Source organism: Patagioenas fasciata, chromosome 14 (genome assembly GCF_037038585.1).
Source record: "Patagioenas fasciata isolate bPatFas1 chromosome 14, bPatFas1.hap1, whole genome shotgun sequence".
NCBI classification, from domain to species: domain Eukaryota; kingdom Metazoa; phylum Chordata; class Aves; order Columbiformes; family Columbidae; genus Patagioenas; species Patagioenas fasciata.
In genome coordinates this window covers 17,502,474-17,527,214 of record NC_092533.1, presented here as the reverse complement: position 1 = coordinate 17,527,214, position 24,741 = coordinate 17,502,474, and the positions used below count along the sequence as shown (strand labels likewise).

General features: G+C 43.2%; 1 protein-coding gene across 10 annotated transcripts in view; it reads right to left on the bottom strand.

The window, feature by feature from the left end:
* LOC136107602 (protocadherin alpha-C2-like) overlaps nucleotides 1-24,741 on the bottom strand; it is a 167,822-nt gene that overhangs the window by 33,636 nt on the left and 109,445 nt on the right. For 8 of the 10 annotated variants that reach the window (XM_071814864.1, XM_071814862.1, XM_071814859.1 and 5 more), the window contains exons 2-3: nucleotides 3,716-3,774; nucleotides 1,718-1,806 (exon numbers count right to left, since the gene is read on the bottom strand). In XM_071814864.1, the coding sequence (XP_071670965.1) occupies nucleotides 1,718-1,806; nucleotides 3,716-3,774 (148 nt within the window). Of the gene's footprint in view, nucleotides 1-1,717; nucleotides 1,807-3,715; nucleotides 3,775-12,080; nucleotides 15,101-24,741 lie in introns of those variants that run through there. The other 2 variants (XM_071814866.1, XM_071814858.1) reach the window with 2 other exon arrangements.

Below are 24,741 nucleotides of genomic sequence, written 5' to 3'. Positions count from 1 at the left end.
GGATATTCCATAACACAATTTTAACTAGTCACATTTTCCTGTGTGGCAGAAAAGTTCCCTGCTGCTGAAGGTATTTCTTATAACCTGTTTGGATACATTACCTAGAATTAAAAACCACAGAGAAACTATGGTCTACAATGCTCAGTCCAAGGGCTGATGGTTCTATGTTCAGGTTCCCAAAGTGAGTCTAAAATGATAAATCTCAACAAGAATAGCAGGGAGGAGTCCAGATAGTCGAACAGGGCTCTGAGACCCAAATGCCAATGGACCTCCTCAGAAGACAGGACCATCCTACCTTTGCATTTACATTCAGGCACTCAGAAATCTGCATTGCCAGCAAGCAAATGTCTGGATGAACATTTGCATCCCTACTGAACTTGGCATAAGGTAATACACCAAGTGTTCTGTCAAGGGTGATTACTGCAGCTGAAAGCCTGAGGGAACCCCTTATAAAGGTTAGAGTGCACTCGTGGTGACATTTTCAAATGCAAACTCAACAGTTACGTGCCCTTCACAACATGAACAAGCTGTACCTGCCTGCAAAGCCTGCAACAGAAGGAAGAGCACACAAACCCCAGGTAACTGTAACCTAGGGGTCCATTATATATTATATTGATTTCCTAACCTCTTCCTGCAGACAACCCTTCTGCAACACCCGTGCAGGTTTTGCTGGGCACCATTAATTCATGGATGTGTTGTAACTGTGACTGCAAACCCTAAAGTTTCTCCTCCGTCCTTTATCAGGTAAGATTCCCATTTAAGCCAAGAGAAAGTTTTGCACCAAAAAGGGATTAAATAAAGCAACTCTCCAATCTTTTCTGCTGGAAACTTCACTTCTTGGCTTTTAATCTGTCTCTGATATGAGTCTCACTCCTTATTTGAATTTCTGGAGGACTCACAGTTCTTGCATATATATCTTGCATACAGGGCTCACAACCCTACACAGGGCACCCACTAAGTTTGGTTTAGTTTGGACATGACTGAAACTACTCATCGCACCAGTGACCGGCTGTCTGCTACCTCCCTGTATTACTCCTGCTCCAACACAAAAAGCGAGAATATTTTATTGCCTGCACTGCAAAAGATACAGGTGATTTTCTTTTCTTAATTCAAATAGGACCTTTCACCAATTCTTAATGACTGCTGCGGAGCCATCAGTCAGTGACTGAGTAAATGAAGCTACATTCTAAAATGTATTTTGGGTCATTTCTTTTGACGAGCAAATAATAGTTTAGTTTCCATAATGGTGTTCTACTGAATGAAAACAGCAAAAAAAAAAAGTCTGATTTCACCACAGATGATGAGAAGAGACATTCAAAGAGACTCACAGGGTTTGCAAAAATAAGAAAGGGAGAATTGATAAGCTCCTACCCCAATTTTACTGTTCCTTAGAAATGGAGGGAAAATCAAACCTAGGCCCAAGCATTTTGAATCTGAATACACACATCAGAACTGACGTTCTCTCATTACACAAACCAATAACCTCTCAAGGCAGGATGAAAGCTGGGATCAAGGACTCTTATCTCCAGTGCTCATCTGAGACCACGTAAAGCAAAATATGCATTTTATGCTTTATTATTCTACTCTATCTAGATTCCACAGACAAGAGCTTTACTCAGAAACACAAAGCAGAAGAAAAACTAAGATGGAAGCATTAGGAAGTCTACTTCAGTCAACATTAGTTCCTCACATATATTCCGGATTTTCACGCTCTTACCTGGAGTAGCACTGGAGACTGTTGGCCACTGCTGATCCGGCCCTCCTGGTCCTCCACGTAGGACTCCTGCCTCCTCCATATGAACAGCACTGAACGAGCACATATCACAGTTAGATTATACAGTTCGACTCATCCCTGGGCTTTAGAATATTTTGCTTTCTTGCTACTCTTCAAAGGTCATAACTGTTTGTTGCCGTGCAATTCCTGCTATAGTACTGCATGATGCTAACAAATTCTGCTGGAGCACTGGAGAATTAGCTATTTTTACTCAAAAAAAAAAAAAAAGTTATATTTGAATATTTACTAAAACACAGTGGTGGTGTAATTTATAAACCAAACATACCTGCAGGACACTTTGCTTTCATTGACTGGAAGGCACTAACCAGGGAGTTACGTACCTTCTGTGCTGTTACAATGTATTAGCATTAAAGCAAATAATACAAGGTTGTTGGAGTTAGTTCTGAGCTCTGTCATTATGCTGCTTTAACAGATCCCACTTTCCTAGGTTACTATATGCCTCTCAAGGGCAATTCAGAAAGAGAAATACATTTTCTGAAATGCAGAAACTAACACAGCCAATTTTACAGTGTCACATCGTGAGCACTTGGCCTTGAAAGCTCCAATTTTGCTATTGGCCAGCACCCCAAATGGAAGGAAAAGAAAAGACTGTTACTTTTAATGCAAAACTAGACATGTATTTGTGGGCAGTTCCTTAGAGAAACAGGGTTCTGTGACTGTGTCCCCGCTCTCCACTCACCTGCTTCTCAGTTCCCTCCCACACTCCCAGTTGAACTTTATGGGCAGTTTCAATCAAATGTGACAGACATCAAGGTTCCTACAGATACTAAATTTCTACAAGTTTTATTAAAAAGTAGCATTTTATGAAAACCGTCAGCTGGGCAGGTCACACAGGCTCAGAACCTGAGATTGCAGGTAAGGATGCCATTGGGAACACACAAGAGCACGCCTGACTCTGAGGACCAGTAGATCAGATGCTCAGGTAGGCAGGAGAATTCCTACTTCAGCATCCTGCTCCCCAGACTGTTCACTCATTTTGCAGTAAGCAGTCAGGGATTTAAAGAAAACTAATAGTAGGAACATAAAAGAATGAAACCAGTTTGCCCAACAGAGCCCAGAATCAAGCTTTCTCTTCTTTTCCTTCTGATCTCTGAGGTTTTGGTTCCTTTCCACAGAGCAGCCCAAAGTCAGCTGGACAGGTACACTGTGCTTCAGAATTGCATCTAAACTCGTAAGGTAGTCCCATTAATCGTGTCAGAATACACCTGGATATAAACCCAATTTTCTAATCTGCTCAGAGAGAGCAAAGATATTAACTTATTTAGGCTCTATAAAACCAACTTTATTATGATTGTGTTTTTCCAGTAGCAAATTATAGCAGAGACTGCTTGTGATGTTAGGCAGTGGACTTTCAAAGACGTCTAAAGAGATTTGGACACAGCCTCTCTTTTCCCTCTTAGAAAATCCAACTCATATCTTCAAAACGTCCCTTAAACTGTGTTAATCATCTTGACTGCACCACATGGTTAATAAACCAACTACAGAGAAGCAGCATACTATATGGTAATGAGAGACAATAAGGTGGAAAACGTATGAATGCTGCAGACAGTCTGTTGAAACATATCAGCATAGATGATTACAGGGAGTTTTAAAGTAAAAACAAAGTGTATCATCACAGTTAAATAATCCAATAATTGGAGCAATTATGCCTCGACAGTCAATGCATACAAAGGCAGGAGGTAAACACAAAAAAGCACAGATCTATGGTAGTACAATAATATTATATAATAGCATAAGATGCAGTCAGACTGAATCTGTAACACTTGGAGATTGGAAGGGACAGCAGCAGAACTCCGGTGCTTTCCATCTCAGCGTACAAATATCATCATCCTAAGGCATCAGGAGCCAGGCAGCTTTGTCCTTTCCTTTCCACACAGGACAGAGACAATTCTCCTTCCCGTGGGGAAACACCATACGTACCTTTGCATTCCTGCCCTTAGGGATGCAGAGTAGCGCCAGTCAGGATTGGGGTGTTTTGGCTGTAGAAACAAAAACCCAGGATAACATTGTTAATGTGCTGAAAAGCATATGCGTGTGGTTAATTTTGTCTACATGGTGCTACTAATTTTTTGTGAACATTCAGAACTGCCAAATATATAAATCTAAAGAAACTTTCAAATGGGCACACAGAGATTTGTCTCTGTAAGAAATAATCTTGTTTGCATGCCAAGGCCTTTGGCTAGAGATGATCACTGTGGAGTGACATTTAATACTGGAAACTGGTGGGCAGTTATTTGGTACATTCATCAACAATCTGGGCATAGGAAAAAAATCATAAATCCATTATACACATTGTCTATTTACCTGTTAAGCTGAAGAAACTCAGGCTCCTGCACTGAATAGCATCTGCTCAAGGAGGTATGAAATACAGCCCCCTGCGATGGGGATGTGCAGAGTAGTGCATTTGCTGTGAAGTTTCTGCTGGCATTTTGTGTACTGCAGAGGACTGCACTAGATTGTATCAGATTTGCAGACTGCAGCAAGTCTTTTATCAAAGGCAAACGTGCTCTTTCATAATATCAAGAACTACTACATTGCCCATATTCTTGAGAGGGCAGAAGAGGTGGAAGGAGAAAACAGCCAGCAATACCCTTTGACCAACAAACCTCAGTATAAGCTGACCTGCTGCAGTGTCTTGGTAAACGAAGAAATAATTAAGAAATCCTCTGTTGATAAAAATCGCTCCAGAAAATCTCTTTTGCATTCTCAGGGGACCATCACAGTAATTTTCAACTACAGCCCATGAATGCAAGCTCAGGTCCTTTAAGATTAAGCCCTAAGCACATAACAAGGTTATTTCTCAGGATTCTCAAGACATTATTCTGTATGTGATACCACAGCCAGTGCTTAACTTCAGGGACTTGAATTTATGTCCAGAAATATGATGGACTACACTCATTCCTGGTCTGCTTTGTACTGTGCCAGACACACAAATAATATATGACAGTAATGGTTTAATTCTCTTCAAGCTATTGGAGGCAGATCAAAAATGAATTTTGTCCCATTACGTGAAAGAGAAGAAGAAAGTGTTGAATCTTCTGAATTATTTACAGCCAACTCTGTCTTTCCTCTTGAGGTCTGGGGTATGCTTTTCCCTGGATCAATAGGGTTTATTCAAATAAAAATGGAGCAATTACAACTTACACTATCCCTCTATCACCAATATTTCTCAGGTCCAGCATCACTCAAGAGTGAGATGCACTTGGATGATGTGCGTTCTACTATTCTTTATGGTCTGAGTTACACAAAGAGAGGGGGCTTTAAACATCTGTGCTGGCAATTTCCTTCCCATTTAGCCCCCAGTTCCCTGGCATGCTCAGGTTCTGCTGAGTTTAGCATAAACTGGTTTGACAAGGAGCCCATTATGCATGGCTCCAGTGTTTTCTGATTTATTCCACTTTGGCCCCAGTCCCAGGGATGTCAAAGCAACTCTAAAGTTCACCATGTAGTAACAGTCAATGGAACAGGACAGAAAACAACACGCACTGATCAGATCCTCTCCTGAGTTTGCCCTTCTTGATGCATGAAGGGTGCTGACACCAGAAGATTTTGCTTTTCCTCTGCTGGGGATTTTCCTATAACGAGGAACCTACAGGCTGGGAGTGGGGGGAAGGTCCCTTTGCTCTCTTTTGCAATATGAGAGGTGCAGGTTACTAATTTGTACAGGCTTATAGACAGTGGGAGGAGGAGGAGGAATCAGCACAGTCCCAGGCAAAACACAGATGAAGTGAGATTACATCAAAGAGCTGGAAAAGTCTGACACGAGTTGGGCAGGAGTGAGAAAAGAGGAAAACGGTCACTTGCTTACAGTATATAGATTTTTGGTTTTCAGCTGAGAGCTTTCCGGCTTTTGGCTAAAATACAAAAATCTATGTTCTGTTGCAGTGGGAACTTCAAGACATCAGATCATAAACAGGTGATGATAGCAGGAGAAACTCATCAGTTAGAAATTCATCATTCATTCACCCCACATGCACAGACCAACATTCAGCATGTCAATATAACAGAAACAGCAGTAATTAGGAGGTTGAGGTATTTTCAAAGGTTACTACCCAGAAGCCGTGCCATCTTGTGGCTACTCCCAAACGGTTCTCTATTTGCTACTACTCTTTAGGCAGGGCTGTACTGATGCTCTCAGAGGAGCAAAAGGAGACGGGATCAGAAAAATATACCCTGGAGATGGATTAATCTGTTGTCACAGTTGACTTTCAGACCTTTCAGGGCTGTTTTTTGCTTTCAACTGCAAAGTTCAATGTCTGGGACTTCTCTACTTTTTGAAATCTTCACAGGAAGAACGGGAGGAGCATGCAGCTGGGCAGCAGTCTGCCTCTGTCTGAACCTATTCTCACCCAGCTTCACCATGTGCACACTGCTTGACTGGGAACTTTCAGACCTCAGCAAGAAACACATTTGTCCCACACTTGTGTTATCACAGGTCAGTGTCCTGTAACTGGCGATATTGGCAAAATTCCAATTTTGTCAGTATAACCAGCTTCTCCTTCTGTTCTGCTACAAATTTAAAGATCCTCTAGTCACATAAGAAAAGTTGTTTCAATACATCTTTAAATGAGAATGGGCAATTAGGAGCAAGAAAAGCATGACCAATAGTAGAAGTGACAACACAGTAAAAGCAGCAAACCTGTTCAGTAATATCTTTCCCCAGTTCAGATGCAGCAGTGTTGCTGCTTATAGATCCATCAGGCATTCACACTCTGCATGCCTGGGTTGGCTTATGTCTCTGGCTATGAACAGTCTACCTTTACCAGACCGCCCACTGAAACCTGCCACATTGGCATGTGCCATCCCATGGCACACAGGCACTGGGCCATGACACGATATGGCCCATCTCAAAGTAGAGCAGCGTCTTCAGCACAGCCCCAGGGGGCAGGAGGCTGCACAGGAGATGTCACTTGGCTTCTCTGCAAAGCCCTGTCACAGGCTTCACTGTGAGAAGTGTTGCTGTGTCATAAATCACCAGCACCAGGAGTAGGTACAGCTGGCCAGGACGCACGGGTACAGAGAGGAAGCACCAAGAGGAACACAGACTCTGAAGTGGTCCAGACACTTCCCACTTGTACATCCCCATAATCTCACTATGTCACACAACGCTGACAAAGATTATATTGTTCCTTTTACCTCCCCAGTTTCCAACTCATTCCAAGACCCTGTTTATCACATGCCACCCAATTTAATAGCTTTAAGGTAATCTTAGCTTGCCATTTTCATCAGAGATTTTTGGAGGCCATGTCTCAAGTCCAGTGGTCCTGTTCTTACCACTCATCAGTGGAGGTGAGGGAAATCACAGGATCCAGCACAGAAGAAATCAACCTTTCCCTGTCTCTCCCATCACCTGCTTTTTCTGATTTAGCAACAGTACACAACGCCATAATTGTGAGATGAGGCAAAACCTGCCCTGGTGCCTATAGAAGTGGTTGTCAATGCACCAGGTGAACACCTCATGCCCACAGTCCGCTCCTGCTTGTTCTTCCAGGCACCAGGTTACATTCTGCCAATCACATAACCAGAAGCACTAACATGACTGGTCATAAACAACCAACCCTATTTGAAAGTCTAATTAGCAAAGTGGATGTATGATACAAAATGGAGCCACCTTAGTAACAAATAAGTTCATGTGAAATTTGAGACAGTTGTTCTCAAATTGCACACCATGGGTTAATTTAAGAATAATTTAATTGGTTCATGGAGAATAAATTTAATTGAAAATACATTGTTACAAATGTTTTGCCAGTCCTCTTATTTTAGCTAATACTTTAAGGCAGCAAGGATTTCTCCCTGGGATAGAAAGAATTTCTATAATTTTTTAACATTGTCCTGATCCCGTATTCATGAAAATCAATGCAAAGCATTGGCTTCAGTAGGTGTTAGAACAAGGCTTGCTTGAGGTAGAAAAGTGTGAGTCAAACATTTACGGTTACTAGATGATGAGATTGCTAAAAGCATCCCACTCCATTCCTGTTTCCACAGAAATGCACAACAGAATGACATAAGGTATATTTATCAAATATATCTGCTTTGAAGCAATAATAAAAGGCCTTTTAGAAGCCCTGACCCCTTACAGCTCTGCTTATTTTCCTGTGAGGCAATGTTGACAGATGTGGGGAAATAGAGGCTTCTATTCCTGATTTCCTTCTGTAAAAGTTTAGAATTAATTTGATGTGGAGAAAAACTATTTATAGATCATACATGTGTTCACCATACAAGAAATCAGAATGGAAACTGGCAAAGGGCATAATTCAGTAGCCCAAACATTTTCTTCCTGGCAGTGTTCATTTGCATCCCTAACTCCGAGCAAACTAAGGTGAAGAAAACAGGGAAATGGATCTGTGAAGCGAATGTAATGAGTTCCAAGAGAAGGAAAACTCCCCTGCTTAATATTGGATGTAAACATCTGCTGGCACAGCAGTAAGCATCAACCCAAGAGTCTGAGTGCCCTGAGGCACAGAGCACTCTCCCTGCTTAGCAGGACAGGTTCAAATACTGCCACTAAACAAAAGAACAAACATTTATAGCTAACCTTTACAATGTCAGTGGGGCTGGAGCATTTCTTAAAAGCTTAAGCTCTTGAACTGAGATTGTAAGATATTCCATCATTAATACCTGTAAAGCCTCTGTGAGAAATCTCTTTGGAAGACTGCTGCAGACAATGCTGCGCATTTACTAGATTTAGACACTTCAAAACATGCTTGCGTTTTAAAGCAGCATCGAGATGTGTTCAACTCAAGTCTCGTTCAGTTTTTTTCCTTGTGTTTAGCAAGCTGGCTTTGAAGTGTGATAGAGGAAGAGCCAGAAGCACAGGGAACAACCATAAAACTCCAATGAACCCCCGGGTCTTACCATCACTAATGTGCAGCTTTTGTTCTTTCTGAAAAGTGCACAGAGCACCATGCAAATCTATGAACATCACATGGAACATCACATTTTGTCAGCCATGTATGTCACCACACAAAAAAAGGGTACAAGGAAAAGTATAATCAGAAGAGTTGATATCTAGTTCTACCAAGTACCCAGACTGCCCACTCATCATTAGGAATGTGCCAGGCTGCCTTCTGGGGCAGAAAACTCCAGTTAAAACATATGTTGGTTTGATTGTTATTCCCTGCATTGAAAGGAAAAGGTGGTCACGAGATGCAAGACATCATGAATGAGCTTAACAACACAGAAAGTGAAGAACAAGACAGGAGAGATGAAAAGAAACCAATGACCAGACACTACTCAGACATCACTTGGCATTTTCACAGGCACGTGAGGAAAGGGGCTCCAGACCAAAGCACTGAAATGTTTCCTGAAAATGACAGAACATCACTGCAGCAGTGCCCAGTAACAAAATTGCATCTTCATGCCCCCCCCCATCATAGCTGTGTGCACCCCGCTCCCAAAAGGCAGGAACCCAGGCTGCCCACAACCACACACAGAGCTGGCAACGAAGCCACAGTATTTTGCCATCTCTATATTTTGCACACACTGCCTGCCTGGTCACCCTGCGGTTCTCTAGCTGATGAGAGCGCAATACCCATCGATCCCTATTACCAGGCTCCTGCCTGCAACAACTGTTTCCAAGGTTTTCCATGCAGCTGTGTCAGTATGTTTCTACTTTTACAAAACAGCCTTGGTTTGAGATATTCTTATAAAGGACTGTACAGGTAAGGAGTGTTAATGCAGAAGCACAAGCTCTCTTGCACAAACAAGCTCCCATTCCACCACCACAACACCAGCAGTACGAGTCAGAATAGCCACACAGGAATCAGCGCTTCAACAGAAGAATTCCCTACCTAACCTTAATGCACTGGCTTTTCTCTTCCACTACATCCTTCTAATGACTCAGTGAAGTCAGCCACAACTTAGGGTAAAGAAATTATTAACACCTTTGACCTTACTAGTAAATACAAAGAAGACCAAGGTCTTATTGTATCAGATGTTGCTGAGATTAATCCCAAATAACTTTGAAGCATTTTGAAGTATTTTTCCTCTCACTGTATTAACATTTGCAAAATATTCACCTCCATGAAACCCTATGGGTGAAACACATGCATAGAGAGCCCATTCATCACTGGTCCCATCCTCATCACCGAACAACTAATGCTAATAGAGCCAGAAGATCAATTTTCAAAAACTGAAAAAAAAAAAAAGACCTGTTCACATTTTGCAAAAGTAACAATCACATCAGAGATTAACTTCCTAAAACAATGCAAGGACAACGATACCTGTTGCTATGCTTTGCAAGTGAAGGCGTGGGCTTTTAAAGACTGACTAAAAGTTCACTTTAACCGAAAAGAGAAGCACAGCTCTCTGAAGATCTAGTAACACAAAAATCATTACCCTTAAAAGGTAGAATCTGGCGTTGCTAAGCAATGGATAGCTTTTTCAGTGCATATGCTGAGCTTAAAACAAGGGAAAGACAGGATTTTGTAGTATATAATTAGCTAGAAACTAGCAATTAGTGAATGCCATTACATTCACCCATTTTCTCATGTACACCTGGCACTGACACATTTTCATAGCATGTACAACCACAGGGCAGTTTAGGAAGCAGAGACCTAAGAAAAAAACTTGTGATGAGCGGAACTTGTCAGAATTTCACCTCTGTTTACATCACACAGAACTATTTGAATAATTGATTACTCATTTGGATCATAACTCCACACAGGCATTAGTTTGTTCCATGCTTCTGCACTCCAGGTGTGGGCTGGCTTTGCTGCCACTGCCTGAGCTGCACTGCTGTTCAAAACTTGCTAGTTCATTGCATTCAATGCAATGACTCCCTAAAATGGGATGGGAATCTGTTAAACTAATTTCCTACCACTCTTGCATCCAAATTGAAGCCATTTTCAATTATTGCTCTTCTTTGTTTCCCCTGAAAAAAACAGATTGAAGGCGCATATTTCACTCTGATTCTTCAGCATACATGCTTATGGAATACATCTCATGTTCCCTCCTATATCAAACACACTCCAGGCATTTTTATTATAGTCAGAAATACCTTAAGCTGGGTAGAAAAAACAAAAAATAATTCCCCACAACCTGCCACTGTGATTTATAGAAAAACACTGCATTAAATGGATTAGTTTTGAGTGGATGATCATTACCCTCTAGAAGCATTTTTATGGAAGACTTGCTAGTCCTTCAGATTTCTGCATCTTTGTGTAATTGAACAACAGTTACAAAAGATACAAACATCTTAATATGTGAATAAGTATAAAGCAATAAAGAAAGAAATTAAATTTCTGTGGTGAGAATACACAAGTCAGGCTCCTTTCTATCCCACCACAGTTACTCCCCCAGCTTTACACATCTGGAGGCACAGCACACATTAATGTACAAACCGATCTACGTCTACCACAATTGCAGGGTAAAAACACATAGTAATTGCAAAATGTTCCTTTTGCGAACCACAATTAGTGTCTCCTATGAGTGCTTCCGAGTTTAGTTCTGATATATGTAGAAAGGAAACCGTACAGAGCAGGCAAACCACCCCCTCACTGCAGACTGCCTGGATACTGGCAGAAGGCAACCATTAATTCTTCACTGTGGGAAATATTGAAAAGGTTAATACACTGATGGTCAAACCATAGGTATTAAACAATTTTCAATAGCAACCCAGCAAGTTAGAAGTTGTCACACTAACCTAACAATGGTAACTTGCTGTAATTCTGTATAAAGATGTCACCGGATTGTCACTGTCCAGAAAGCACAAAATGCAGCACAGAGTAGGACAGACACCAAAGGAGGGACTGCAGTTTTCAGGCAATTAAAATACGCTCACATAAGTAAGCAAAGCATATTATTGCAATGATCTAAATTCAACATCTTTGCCCAGGGATGAAATCAATGAAGTTCCAAACACCTATAGCTGCCCCAAAGTAATCTATTGATTTCCAGGCTAATCACTTTTTTTTTTCTTGCAATGTTAGTTTTAGTGTAAAAAATTTCAGACTACATGTGTCATTCCCTAGCACTGACAGCCGGCAATTTTAGATCTGTAAGAGAAAAGAGGCAACACTCTGTACAGCATATGCTGCAAAAATGAAGCAAATCTCAACCAACAGATGCATATACCGAACTTACCAAATGGACCCTGAGAGTCCCACTATTTACCTAGAAACAAAATGCATTGCACAGATTAGAATTCATTAGAACCATGTTTGGCAGCTGTCTGCCATCAGGCCCAAAAGGGAATACACTTAATCTGAATTTTCCAGCTTGAACCTCTGCTTAAGTATAGATTTGCTCAGAGCATTCTGCTGACCATTTATCATTGTAGCCTCACCTCGTTAGGAGTAATGGAGTCATTTTTAAGTATGATCAGGTTTTGTGCACTCTGCCCACTCTGTCCTGTCAGATGCCTCTCAGTCACCACTGCAGAGGGACCAGTAGTTCCTGTTGGGCCACAGGTATTGTAAAACATAAAAGTGTCACTTCCCGATCCCGCAGTGAGGCATGCCTTATAGCAGTAGGTCTTGGTGAGAGACCCGTTGCCCCTCACTTCAATGAAATGGGGTTGGACTTTTAACCCCTGGGGCAACCTAGCATCAATGTTGTTGTTGGCCTGCTTGTACAAGTCAGCAGGGCACCGTTCTCTGACCCCACAGAACCCTGCACAGCAGGAGTCTCCGTACAGACTGTATCTGTAGCACTTGATAACGGTAAGCCCAATGATTGTGAAAAGGAAAACGAAGGAGATGGCGCTCAAAGCGATGATGAGATAAAGAGTGATCTCTGAGTAATTGCTTGGACTTTTAAAGTGCCTTCTTGTATCAGGGATGATTTTGGAAACTCTGTCCACCACGGCAACAGTGATGGCTACTGATGAGGACATCGGTGGCTCTCCATTGTCTCTCACCTCCACCGTCAGGTTGAAAGTAGGTGTGCTGTCCTCCCCCAGTTTGCGAGTAGTCCTAATCTCCCCAGTATGGAGCTCTATCCTGAACAAACCCGGATCTGAAGTTTGCACCAGGTGGAAGAACAACCAGGCATTTTGTCCCGAATCCCCATCAATGGCTATAATTTTGGTTACCAAATATCCAGCATATGCCGAGCGTGGGATCATCTCCAGGGCTGCTGAAGTGTTGGTTGAGGTAGGATACAGAATCTGTGGAGCATGGTCATTCTCGTCCACCACATAGATGTGGACAGTGACAGTGCTGCTCAGTGGTGGGGTCCCAGCATCCCGAGCCTGGACAACCACCTGGAACTCCCGTAGTGTCTCATAGTCAAATGATCTAACAGCATACATGTTACCACTATCAGATTTAATAGAGACATAGGAGGTGACAGGTAGCCCTTCAATCTCCCCATCTAGCAGAGAATAGGATACATAGGCATTTTCGGCAACATCTGGGTCAGTGGCTTTGATAGTGCACATCAAGGCTCCAAGGGGGTTGTTCTCTGGGATGTAAACTGAGTACACGGGTTCCTCAAAGCGTGGAGGATTGTCATTGATGTCAGAGATGTCCACGTGGATCACCTTTTGGGAGGAGAGAGGGGGGGTCCCAGAGTCGGTAGCTGTAACTGTGATGTTGTAGGCTGCTGCTTTCTCATGGTCCAGTTTGCCCTGGGTAACCAAGGTGTAGGAGTTCTTGAAAGAGTTGAGTGTGAAGGGGAGGCCGGGGGGAATACGCAGGGTCACCTGCTTATTCAACCCTGAGTCCTGATCAGTGACACTCATCAGGGCCACCACAGTTCCTGCCTTTGCATCCTCTGGCACTGGGCTGTACAGGGAGGTCAGGACCACCTCAGGAACATTATCATTGGCATCTACAATGTTGACCAGAACCTTGCAGTGTCCAGCCATAGAGACAGGGCCCTGATCAGTGGCTTGCACATAGATCTCATAGGAGGATGCCTCTTCATAGTCCAAGGTACCATTAACACGCACCTCCCCTGAATGTGGGTCTACACTAAAGAGCTGCCTCACCTTCTGTGGGGTGTAGCTGCCAAAGGAATAGATCACATCCCCATTGGAGCCCTCATCGGGGTCTGAGGCATTGAGTTTGACCACTAGTGTGCCAGGCAGGGCGTTCTCCAGAAGGCTCACAGTGTAAGTGGAGCGGTCAAAGGCAGGTGGGTTGTCATTGGTATCCATAACTCGCACAGAGATCTGGGCTGTACCAGACTTGGGGGGGTCCCCACCATCCACAGCAGTGAGCACCAGCTGCTGCAGGGCACTCTGCTCCCGGTCCAGTGGTTGCTGCAGCACCAGTTCCAGGAGCTTGCTGCCACTCTGGAAGCCTTTAAGGTCCAGGACAAAGTGGTGGTTGGGGCTGAGCTGGTAGCCCTGCACAGAGTTGGTGCCCACATCAGGGTCCTGGGCACTCTCAATGTGGAAGCGGGCCCCGGGCACGGCAGACTCACTGATCTCCAGCCGGTAATCCTGGCGGGGGAAGCGCGGTGCATTGTCGTTGATGTCCAGAACCTCCACCTCCACGTTGTGCACCTCGATGGGCTGCTCGATGACCAATTCCAGGCTGAGGAAGCAGGTGGGGCTCAGCTCGCAGAGCGCCTCACGGTCCATGCGCTCCCGCACCAGCAGCACCCCTCGGCCCAGCTCCAGCTCCAGGTACTGCCGGCCGCTGCCCGAGGTCAGTCGCGCTCCCCTCGCCGCCAGCCGCCGCGGATCCACGCCCAGGTCGCTCGCCACGCTGCCCACAAAGGCACCGTGCGGCAGCTCCTCCCGCACCGAGTAGCGGAGCGGCCCGCCCGCCGCCCGTCCGGTGCACAGTCCCAGCAGCAGCAGCAGGCCCAGTACCACCGCCCCGCCGCGGCTCCGCTGAGCAGCCGCCGCCATGGCCGGCGGGGGTGGGGAGCTGCCGGAGCCCGGAGCCGCCTCGCCCGGCCCTGGCCCGGCCTCACTCCCCGCCGCCGCCCGGCTGCCTCATGCGAGCGGCGAGCAGCAGCCGCCGGCCGCCTCCGGGCCCGCCGCCGTCCGCTCCATGCTTGCCGGCTGCTCGAGACGGCGACTCCGGGGAGGAGGAAGAAGAAGAAGAAGAAGGAGGAAGGAGGAGGGACCGGGACTCGCCGGATCCGCTTTCTCCTGCTCCAGCTGCTGCGCGGGAGGAGGTGGGGGGAGGACGCTAAGCCGCGGCTGGCTCTGGTTCAGCACCTGGGCACGGAACAGCGACACGGCTGCCGGCGGGAGCCGCCCCCGAGTCCGCTGCCTGCCCGAGCCCCGCTGCCTGCCCCGGCCTCACCCACGTGTTGCGGCCCCTCGCTGAGCCGGGCCCCTCGCTCCCGGTGGCCGCGGGCTCTCGCCCCCGAGCCGGGAGGGGTGCGGCTCCCGCGCCGCCACCGCCCCTCGGTCTCCGCCCCGGCTTCGCTGCTGAAGCTTCGGGGGTGCGGGGAGGAGCGGGGCGGGGGAAGGGCTGCAAAACGCCAGCACTTCTGGACCTGCTGCTGCAGTGCTAAAGTACATCCGCTTGGGAGGGTTAAATCAGCGCAGGGCTCCGAAAAAAAAATGGGCCTCCAGCCAGGTCTGGTGCCGTCTGTGTGTTGCTGCAGTGTGGTTGACGACCTCTTTCTTGGAGACCTGCCCCTCTGCTCCTTTGGAGATTCATCCTTGCTGCAGCACCGTTCCTCTGCCCAACCTCTGCGGGCCCCCCCCGCCCCGCTTCCACTCTCCATCTACTCGGCTCCCTCTCGCCCTTGCTGCAGCCACCGTGCCCCGACAGCAGCTGGGCTGGGAGAATTCTGCAAGTCACACCCACGAGTTATAAGCACTTAAGGTGGGCTTCAGTTTCGCATCCAATGCAATAGACAGGCTCAAGGTGATCAAGTGCAGCTGGAGAGAAAAAGGAGAAATGCAACAGGATCCATTTTCTAATTGCAGGGGTTTTTTCCTCCTTTACCGTTGTGATGGAGGACTGACAAAAAACAGGGCCAGAAATTGAGCAAACTCAGCAGTGGGGCTGAGAGCGCTGAAGATGCAATGAGTTTTACCCCAGCACTACAAATCCCATCAAAGACAATAAACTTGAGCATTCATTCATTCATACAACATCTAAGTCACTAAGTTGACATACTAATTGAGACAAACCAGAGGACATAATCCTCTAGGGGTGCAACTATACTGTACCTACTACACAGTGCAGAAACTGCTTCTCTACTAGTATTTCTCTCCCTGCTCTTTTTTGTCCTTGCTTACCCCACAAAGTCTCCTGGAATGTCCTCTCTGGATTGGGCTGGGAAGGAGTGAACCCAACATTCAGCTAAAACCCCTTTGTGGGACTGGGCACTCTTCACCATGTGGGATGAGTTTTGAGAGCACAATCTTACACTATAAATCCCAATAGTTTCACTGTGATGTACCTGATGTGCAAACCCCAGAGAACAATCTCCCCAATTTTGACTGCTAAGAACAACTACCAGTCTATTGGCTTTTATCAGTGGCCATCATTATTAGAAAGGACAACACTAAGAGCAGGATCATCACATTTATGTTTTGACTGATGGGTTCATTTACTTCTCAGCCCATTTTTGTGGCCCAAATGTTTGTCCTCAGACTTATTCTAATATGCCCAGTACCCCATTGTCTGCAAATATTGCTTATACTGCTTATCTTTCTAAGCAGGATAAACGTAGGTATGTGCAGACCAAGTAGGGCAGATAGAGATGCCAAATGCCTAGAACATATGGAAATGTGCCCATTTCATCCAGTTGTCTAAACAGGAGCCAAACACTTAAAAGAAAAATCAGCTTCAAATCTTTGGCTAGCTATCCACCTTTGAGATTACAATATTCACATATACAGAGCAAAATGCCTGGACAGCCTCAAAAAAACCCAAAACAAAACAAATAAAACCCCCAACACCAATGCCCTGCTAAAGCTATAAAAAAAAAAAAAAAAAAAGCTTTAGCAACACTACTATACATGGATTATGCAGCAGTGAGTCAGAATAACTTGCAGTCATCATATAAAACAGAAGCCCAAAGGGCCACACTCCCGGTTTTCCAGACAATTAAATAGTTTCACCCAGACAGACCACAGATCATCTCTGTCCCTCACCTCCCATGTGTACAGCCACGAAGTCCTCTAACAACCATACAGCACACCAATACAAGGCCAAAAGCCACAGCAACAATGGCAACAGCTAAGGCCCTGCCCTAAGGACCATGTTCATAGAATCATAGAATCATTTTGGTTGGAAGAGACTATCAAGTTGGAAGAGATCATCAAGTACAACCATAACCTAACTCTGGCACTAAACCATGTCCCTAATGTTGCCACAGTCTCTCCTGGAAATGAACAATGCGCATGCTAAGAGGTGATGGGAAAACAACTCATCTCTGTAGGCAGTGCCTTTCTGGCCACAAGTTGATTTTACTTAGAGTGTGTGAATGAATCACACCTATCACACATCCAGGGATTTTAATACCAGCAAGGAATCTTTCATGCTGTTGCTACATCCCCCTGAGCTACTTCTGACAGACATTCAGGCTCTGCTTTAGCGCATTCCTGACGGGTCCCACAGCACGGAAAAGATGACGAACACACAAATCCCATCTCACCTCACTATTCACACACTACCCAAATTCATCTTTCCTCACCTTCTGTCTGTGGACAGCTGAGATTGTGCATGTCCGAAGTTTTGCAAAGCACCACAGAATGTAAAATCAAACAGAGATAAGAAACACACGCATGCTACAACATATTCCATAACATTTTCATTCCCACTAAACATGTTTCTAAACCTCAGGTTCTTAAAAAAAGATCTTTCTCCTGATTTCAGAATTGTGAGTCTCCAGATTGTCTGGCTTCTTGCCTTTTTATAAGCTTTATAGCACCAATAAAATAGGTACTCTGATTTTCATTTTACAAAGTAATGCTATAGCTTGGCTTATATACAGTAACACTGTATACATGTCTTTCTCAAAATATTAGCTTTATACAGCTTATGCTGATTACATAGTTCGTATGTGATATACTGAAACTGATTCCCTTTAAATCCATATAAAAATTCATCAATGGCCACAATAATTTAGTTATTTCCATCAGCTTCAGTGATGATGCTGAGTCAGTCCTGCACACTTCAACTTTTAATTCAGGAAAAACTTCCATTGAGAAAACACCTCAGGATCTAGTCTGTAGTAATATTGATTTTTGTAGTGAAAGACAAAAACTGAAACACAGAATAAACATCATTTCAGTTTCAATTGAATTGAGACTCAGGGGCTTTCTAGTTTTCTTTTTTCCCAGAGTTTTGCTTTCCAGTGATTTCTTGACATTTCATCTAAGCATCAAATTTTGAAACACCTTCAAAGCTCACGAAATATAAATGTACCCTGTGGGTTCAGATCAGTGCACATGAGCAAGAGCATCAGAATCCATCCCTGCAGTAAAAGCAGCCGATAAAACATACCAGGTCCAAATATCCATTTGCTGATAAACCTCATAACCCCTGAAGGGATTGGATAGTGCCTGCGTGCGCGATCTCTATACCCAGGCCTATTGGGCTTTGCTGACACACAAAAATTGCACCACTTTAATTAGTCTGGTTAAATTAAATGGTACATGTCCTTTAATATGAGCACAAACATATGGACATAGCAAAGAATACACTGGTTTTATCAAGTCCTGCAGAAGAAAATCAAGTATTTATCAGCATAGTAATAAATTGACATGTATCTATGCTAGAGGTTGTACTAATACAACTATTTTAGTACGAAAAGTCTTCACATTCCTGTGAAAGCCTTCCTTGAAACAGTTCTACATAGAGATATCCCCGAATTAGTAACAGTGTAATGCAGTGCCACCGGAATCTTTCTCTGCAGGTATTTCTCTCAGGAGTGATACAATTTTACATGGATACACTTCTGTAGTTATTTAGAGGCTTGAAAAGTTCATCCATTTCAAATCACACCTGTACAAGGACTGTTTGCATCTAGTTACATTGTAACTAGAATCACCTCAGTTTGCTTGAATAGCAATAAATCTGTGTTCACTTCACTTCATTGCAAAACCCTATGCAGAGTCTTTCCTCTGGCTGTTCTAGAGTCTTACACAGCAAAAGGAGAAAGACATATTAGAAAACAGGGAAGTGTAAAAATACAACATGCTCACTGAAGAACTCCACGGTATTTTGACATCTGAAAAGACATTTTGCTTCTTTGTAAATGATTTCACCATCAGTAAATGACATCCCTGAAACATGATATCCAGCAACTCAAAGTCAGGATGCAGGTCCTTTCTGAACTGGTAGGCAGTCACCAGCTCCACAGATCAGGCTCTAGATTTTTGCATGAAGTCTTGTTAGCCTGTAGGTTTTTAGCAATCATGAGATTACTGGCATACCATATAAATGCTCACACAATTTCTGCTGACTGATAAAACAGTGTGTGAAAAAATATGGAGACAAGTCTAGAGAATCCATATAGTTCAGCCACTAGCAAGCAGATAAGCTGTGTCATTCTCTATAAAAACCTAGATTTTTCTCTATGCGCCTGCTTACTTGTGGTGCCTACAATTCGTCTGTCTCACTTAGAATTAAATCAAGTCAGGAAGAAAGGAACAGCCATCAGTCACAGGCCAGATTACACCAACCACAGTGGAAAACAATACCTGTAAACTCTAAGGCAATGATTCAAATTTGTGGAGTTTCCTATAGACAGTATTTTTCCAGTGACACGGTGGGACTGTAGCACCATCTTCTAACTCGTGGGTACTCTTGAGATCTATGGAAAAATACCTGCTTAATTTCAAGCGATGCTGACACTACTTCTTCAGTCCAACCCCATCTTTCACTTCACTCTCTTGAAATTCCTGCTTTTTTCTGCACCCTAATTACTGCAGTCATGCCCATTCCCCCTTCTTCTCTGAAGAAGAATATCTACAGGATTATTTCTAGTGTCTTCCCAAGTACTATCTGATCAGGAAGACACTACCCAGAGATGATAAGGCAATGTAAAGGCAGGAGTAAAAGGGATTCATACCCTACAGCAGCTGACAAGGCTCCATCAGTCTCAATGTAGCAACCTGAGCTCAGAGATCCCCACATATGAGTGCAGGATCTGTAGGCACAACAGAGCCACCAAGCAACCCCTTACACAGAGCTCTGCTGGTGAACCAGATCTCTTTCAGGACATGGTCTGCATTCTCTCTATGGGAGTTTCTGGGGACATGGGATTCTCCCTCTTCCCAAAACCACTGCAAAACGCCTTCCTGAAGTAATGTAAACCTCTTGTTTCTACACCAAACTTCTTTGCTCCTGTGTTCAATCATCTTCCATACTTGAATTACTTGTTGACAAGTCATCTTTTCACATGCCGCTTGCTTCTTTCTTGTTTGAAATGAGAGGTATGGTGCCAAATTGCTCAGCTGGATTTGCCCTACTCTGACATATCTTTTCCTAAATCAATTTTTTCACATTGTATGAATCTAACTGGTAAGGATTTTACTTTGTTTCACAAACATCTGAAGCCAGACTATGTAAATCATTGCTGTTATGGGAACCAAGGCGGCTAAACAGCCAGAAAAAATCCTGTTTGTATTTAGGTCACAATTTCCTTGCAGTAGCATACTTGCTGTCATGCTAGAAAATAGCATGGAAAGAAAAAGAGGTGACGGGTTGGGGTATGGAAAGAGATCTGTGTTGTAAACCTGAACTCAGACAAACCACATCTAACAAAGACACACAGGAAATGCATTTTGCTTCTCCTGATCTCCAGTGTACATTCAATTATTTCTCACTTCTAGTCTAAAATTTAAGGACAGATCTCTCTGACTCATTCTGTTTGTCTTCTGCAATATTTTTCTGATGACTTTAAAATCCTTTCAGTAAATTATTGACAATAATGTCACATACTGTGCCATTCTAAATGGAAGGACATTAACAACTTGGACATTAATAAAATAACTTTTACCTTTCTGAAGTCACCACAAAGCCTATAAGTGCTATTTCTACTGTGAAATGTTTTCTGGAAGGTTTTTATTGGTGTTTTCTTTTCTTTTCAGAGCCACATTCTTTGTCACTCTTCTACACAGGCTGTGATACTTCAGCTCATGCCATCATCGCTAAATTTCGGCTCAGTGGACTGGTTGTGAGACACACTCCAGTCAAACGAATCTCTTCCAGATGATCATAACTGCATTTGTTTCCCTGGCTCTGGTTACTGCCTCACTCCATGCTTCTCTTTGCATCACACAGTCCTCTTTACAGTTTGAGAACTGGGACAAAGTTACAAGGCAGCTGACCCCCTCTTGAAACCATACATGAATGTGTTGCCCAGAAACTGAAGTCTTCGTTTCATTTTCTGCTTTAAGGAGTTCAAACTTTCCTCATTGCCCTAGAAAGTGCCTTCACCATAAGCCACAGGATGTTCTCTATCTTATTGAAACAAGGTAAAAACTTCTGCCATTTTAGAGCAAAGAGAACAGCAATATAAGCATCATCCTGTACTCCAGTACCTGGGAAAGGAGGAGATGATGGTAGAAACCTGGTTTTGCTCCAAGAAATTTTATTAGCTTTATGCTAAACCACCTTAGGATATAATTCACAGCAGAACTAGTTCTACCATTGTAGAGCTCTTGTGTTGGTTATTGTATACACACTTGTGGTTGTTAGCAATGATGAACTACTTTCACAGCATGAGTCTTCCCATTTCATGCTCGTAGCTCCAGATCCTGATGACACTGTGTCATAGACAGTGCATAACCAGTATCACTACATCTACAATAGCACTTTATATTCTTTGTTATGTTTTTAATATTTTTAACACATAAATGTTGAGCTCTATGGGCTTAGTTAAATTTTATTAATGTCACTTTTCTCCTATCCTATCCATGAAATTTAATTATTAGTCAGATAGTCCTTGACCTAGTTTTTGTTGAGCCCCATTCATCCTCATACATGAAGCATTTCATACATATTGTTCTCATGTTCAGGCATATTAGTACTTTGTTAACTTTACACCTCAGGATCTCAAATCTGAAGGGTCTATTTTCTATCTTTTTCTCTTGAAAGCCAGTCCTCCTGGAACATTTTCTAACTTGTCCAACATCATTCATGTATCTGCCAGTAAGCCATATTTCTGAGAAACAGAGAAGTTCCAGCACAAAGTGACTTCAAACATTGCTTTTTTCTATTAAACAAGATTTTCTACTAGACTTGGATGGTCCTATCAGTCCAAGTCTCTGCTGATGACTCCTGAGCTCTCCTAACTGGACATCCAAGTTGGACAGACAGCTCTAAATCTGCCAGTGTTGTCTCCCTGCTCACAGTCTGGCTCTTACACCCATACTTTTCTTATTTGCTTGTCTATCAATTCTCCCTCTTCAATATCGGTTCCACGTGTTGGGGTTTGTATGGTTGGTTTTTGTTTTCCTATCACTAGTCACAGCTTAACTTCAGCTTTCCCTCTTTTATTTATACTATCCTCCCTTTTTTCATTTTGGTTCCTATTCCTTTCTCCATCTTGTCTCTTTTCACTGAATATTCTCCTCTTTCCTTTCCATCTTCTACCTCTAGTTCATTCATTTATTTTCCACTCCATTTTCCATTATTCCTCCTACCTCTTTTCTTTGTCTTGAGTCATCCGTTCACTTCCTGTCTTTATTATGATTTCCCATATTTATTTCCCCTCAGTGTCCTAGAGCTTTTCTGTTTGTCCTTCTGGATATACAAGAAAGGTACTGCATTCCAAAATTATGCTGATAAGGGATGCTGATGCCTCCTTTTCCCTTCATTTTTGTCTACACAACTCAGGTAAAGTAGGCAGCTAAGCACCCAACAGTGGCACAGAACCAATGGAAACAGAGACCTTGGTATAAAAATAGACAGCGAGAATCAAAAGTACATGCAAGGAGTAATATGAGGAACAGTCACCTTCTTCACTGCTGAGAAAGACTGACAGCGTTTTCTTTAGAGCCTGTCAGTGCCTCTCTTTAATATGCAAAAGTTCAAGTTTTCATTATAAAAGACTATATAAGTACCTGAGTACTGTGTATTCATTCTCTTGAAAACAGATACTGAGTTGCATCTATTAACTTTATTTCTGTTCTCCGCTTATTCCTCAGTGTCTCTTAGAAGTTAACCACCTAAACCTGAAACTGCCTACTTTGGATCTGAAATGGAGCTGCCAATCACGTAAGTTTGTGATCACACTGTTTTAATGATGACCTAAGTTTGCCTTTGAGCATGTCAGAAGTATTGACTGTCAATGCCCTAACTCTGACCTGGACATCTTGTGCTAGATCAGATTTTGCTTTTTGGAAGGTCAGTGCTTTCTCCTCCTTCATTTGCACTTTTCTTTCTTGCTCTGTCACTCACCTAATGACTTTCCCAGGTTTGTTGCATTGCCTAATAGCATCTCTGTGAATTCTCTTAATCTGTGAAAGCATATCAAGTCAGAAAATAAATTCAAGACATAAAAAGCATATCTTCAGCTTTAATTTCAATGCTTAATTTATTGAGCCACATATCTGAGCAATCATATTTAATTCAGATCCACAAAACTGCACAAAAACAACATTGTGAAGATCACCTTTCCTTAGATGAGTTGACCTGCTAACTTCCTAACAGGATTATCACTTGTACTGAATGGTTCAGTCATGCTGCTTTATTCAAAAGTTCTTCCACTGCAACTTTCTTTTACAAGCCTGCCTAATCCTTTCTGAACACACCTTCAGGTTTCCTAAATGTTGCAGATCTTCCACTAACTTAATAAAGATTTTGAAAAAGGCAAAAATAACCCTCAACCCATCTCTCTCATACCTGCTGCCACTCTTCTTCCTGATATTTTCAAAAATTATCAAACACAGCAGCAGGTGAAGCATGACATTAGTCTACTGCACTGGGCTGCTAGTACCAAGTGCCTTTTCTCAACAAAGCAGACCTAGTCCCATGTGACATCTTCAATGTGACTTAAGTGTTTTGTGTTTATTCCCTCCACAGGAATACATTGGCCTACAGCCACTGTAGACAGCCCAGACATGAATAGAAGTCTAAGATGCATGAAGTGAAGACAGATGGACGTGGACTACCCAATGGTTACAACTAAATAGCCTTCAGGTTGCTCTAAATTTCTTCCAGCAGTTGAGAGTCACAGTTCTGTCCTTTGGTCTGCCCTGGCACATCTTCACTGCAAAGCTACAAGGGAGGTTAGAACTGAGCTATAAGTGTCTGTTCTAGACCACCATGATATTCTTATAACTTGCTCTTGAAACTAAATACATAATGCAGCATAGAAATGATGGACAGACTTTCTCAATCTAAAAATCAGACCCAAAACGCTACTGTACAGAGTTGTACAGAGCTGTCCTACATTTCAGCAACTTCTCAAATTAATAGAACAAACTATACTTAATCAGAGTTAAAAGTGTAGAGATAACTTTCTTTTTCAAGGTTACATTTTAGGATTAACTGTTTAAGAACTGTTTTCTTCATGCTGGAAAAAGTCAAGGTCAAATTAGCCAGGAAATTAAATCATTAGAGCTATGTTTCTTACAACTTAAAAGAGAGGCAGCTCATCCCCTCTACCCCTGGCTGCTGCACTGACACGATTCCCGTGCTTTCTGCAGCCAGAGGTTCAACCACCATCCATTCCTTGCTGCAGAATGAATGAGCACCCAAAGCAACAGTAAAGGAAGAAACTTAACCCTGGGAACAAATGATGGTGGAAAATTTCCATCATTTTAGCACAAATGGGCAAGATTTTGCTCAGCAACGTGGCCAAATGGCCAACAACTCTCTATTCCTACCAGCCTTGTGGTTGTGCTTTCAGCTGCAGGTCTTTGCCTACAGTTCTGACACATGCACTGTGATCTCAAGCAGATGGAAAATGAAAAACCTTCAACTATTTTAAAGAGCAGTTGAGAGCCATAAAAAAGCCAGGAGTGGATTAGAGCACAGGTTCCATAAAACACACAGAGTCTGTGAGGATGTCTTTTATGAGACCAGTGTGCTGCTTCACAGGAATGGCTGAGAAGGGAAAGTAGGGCA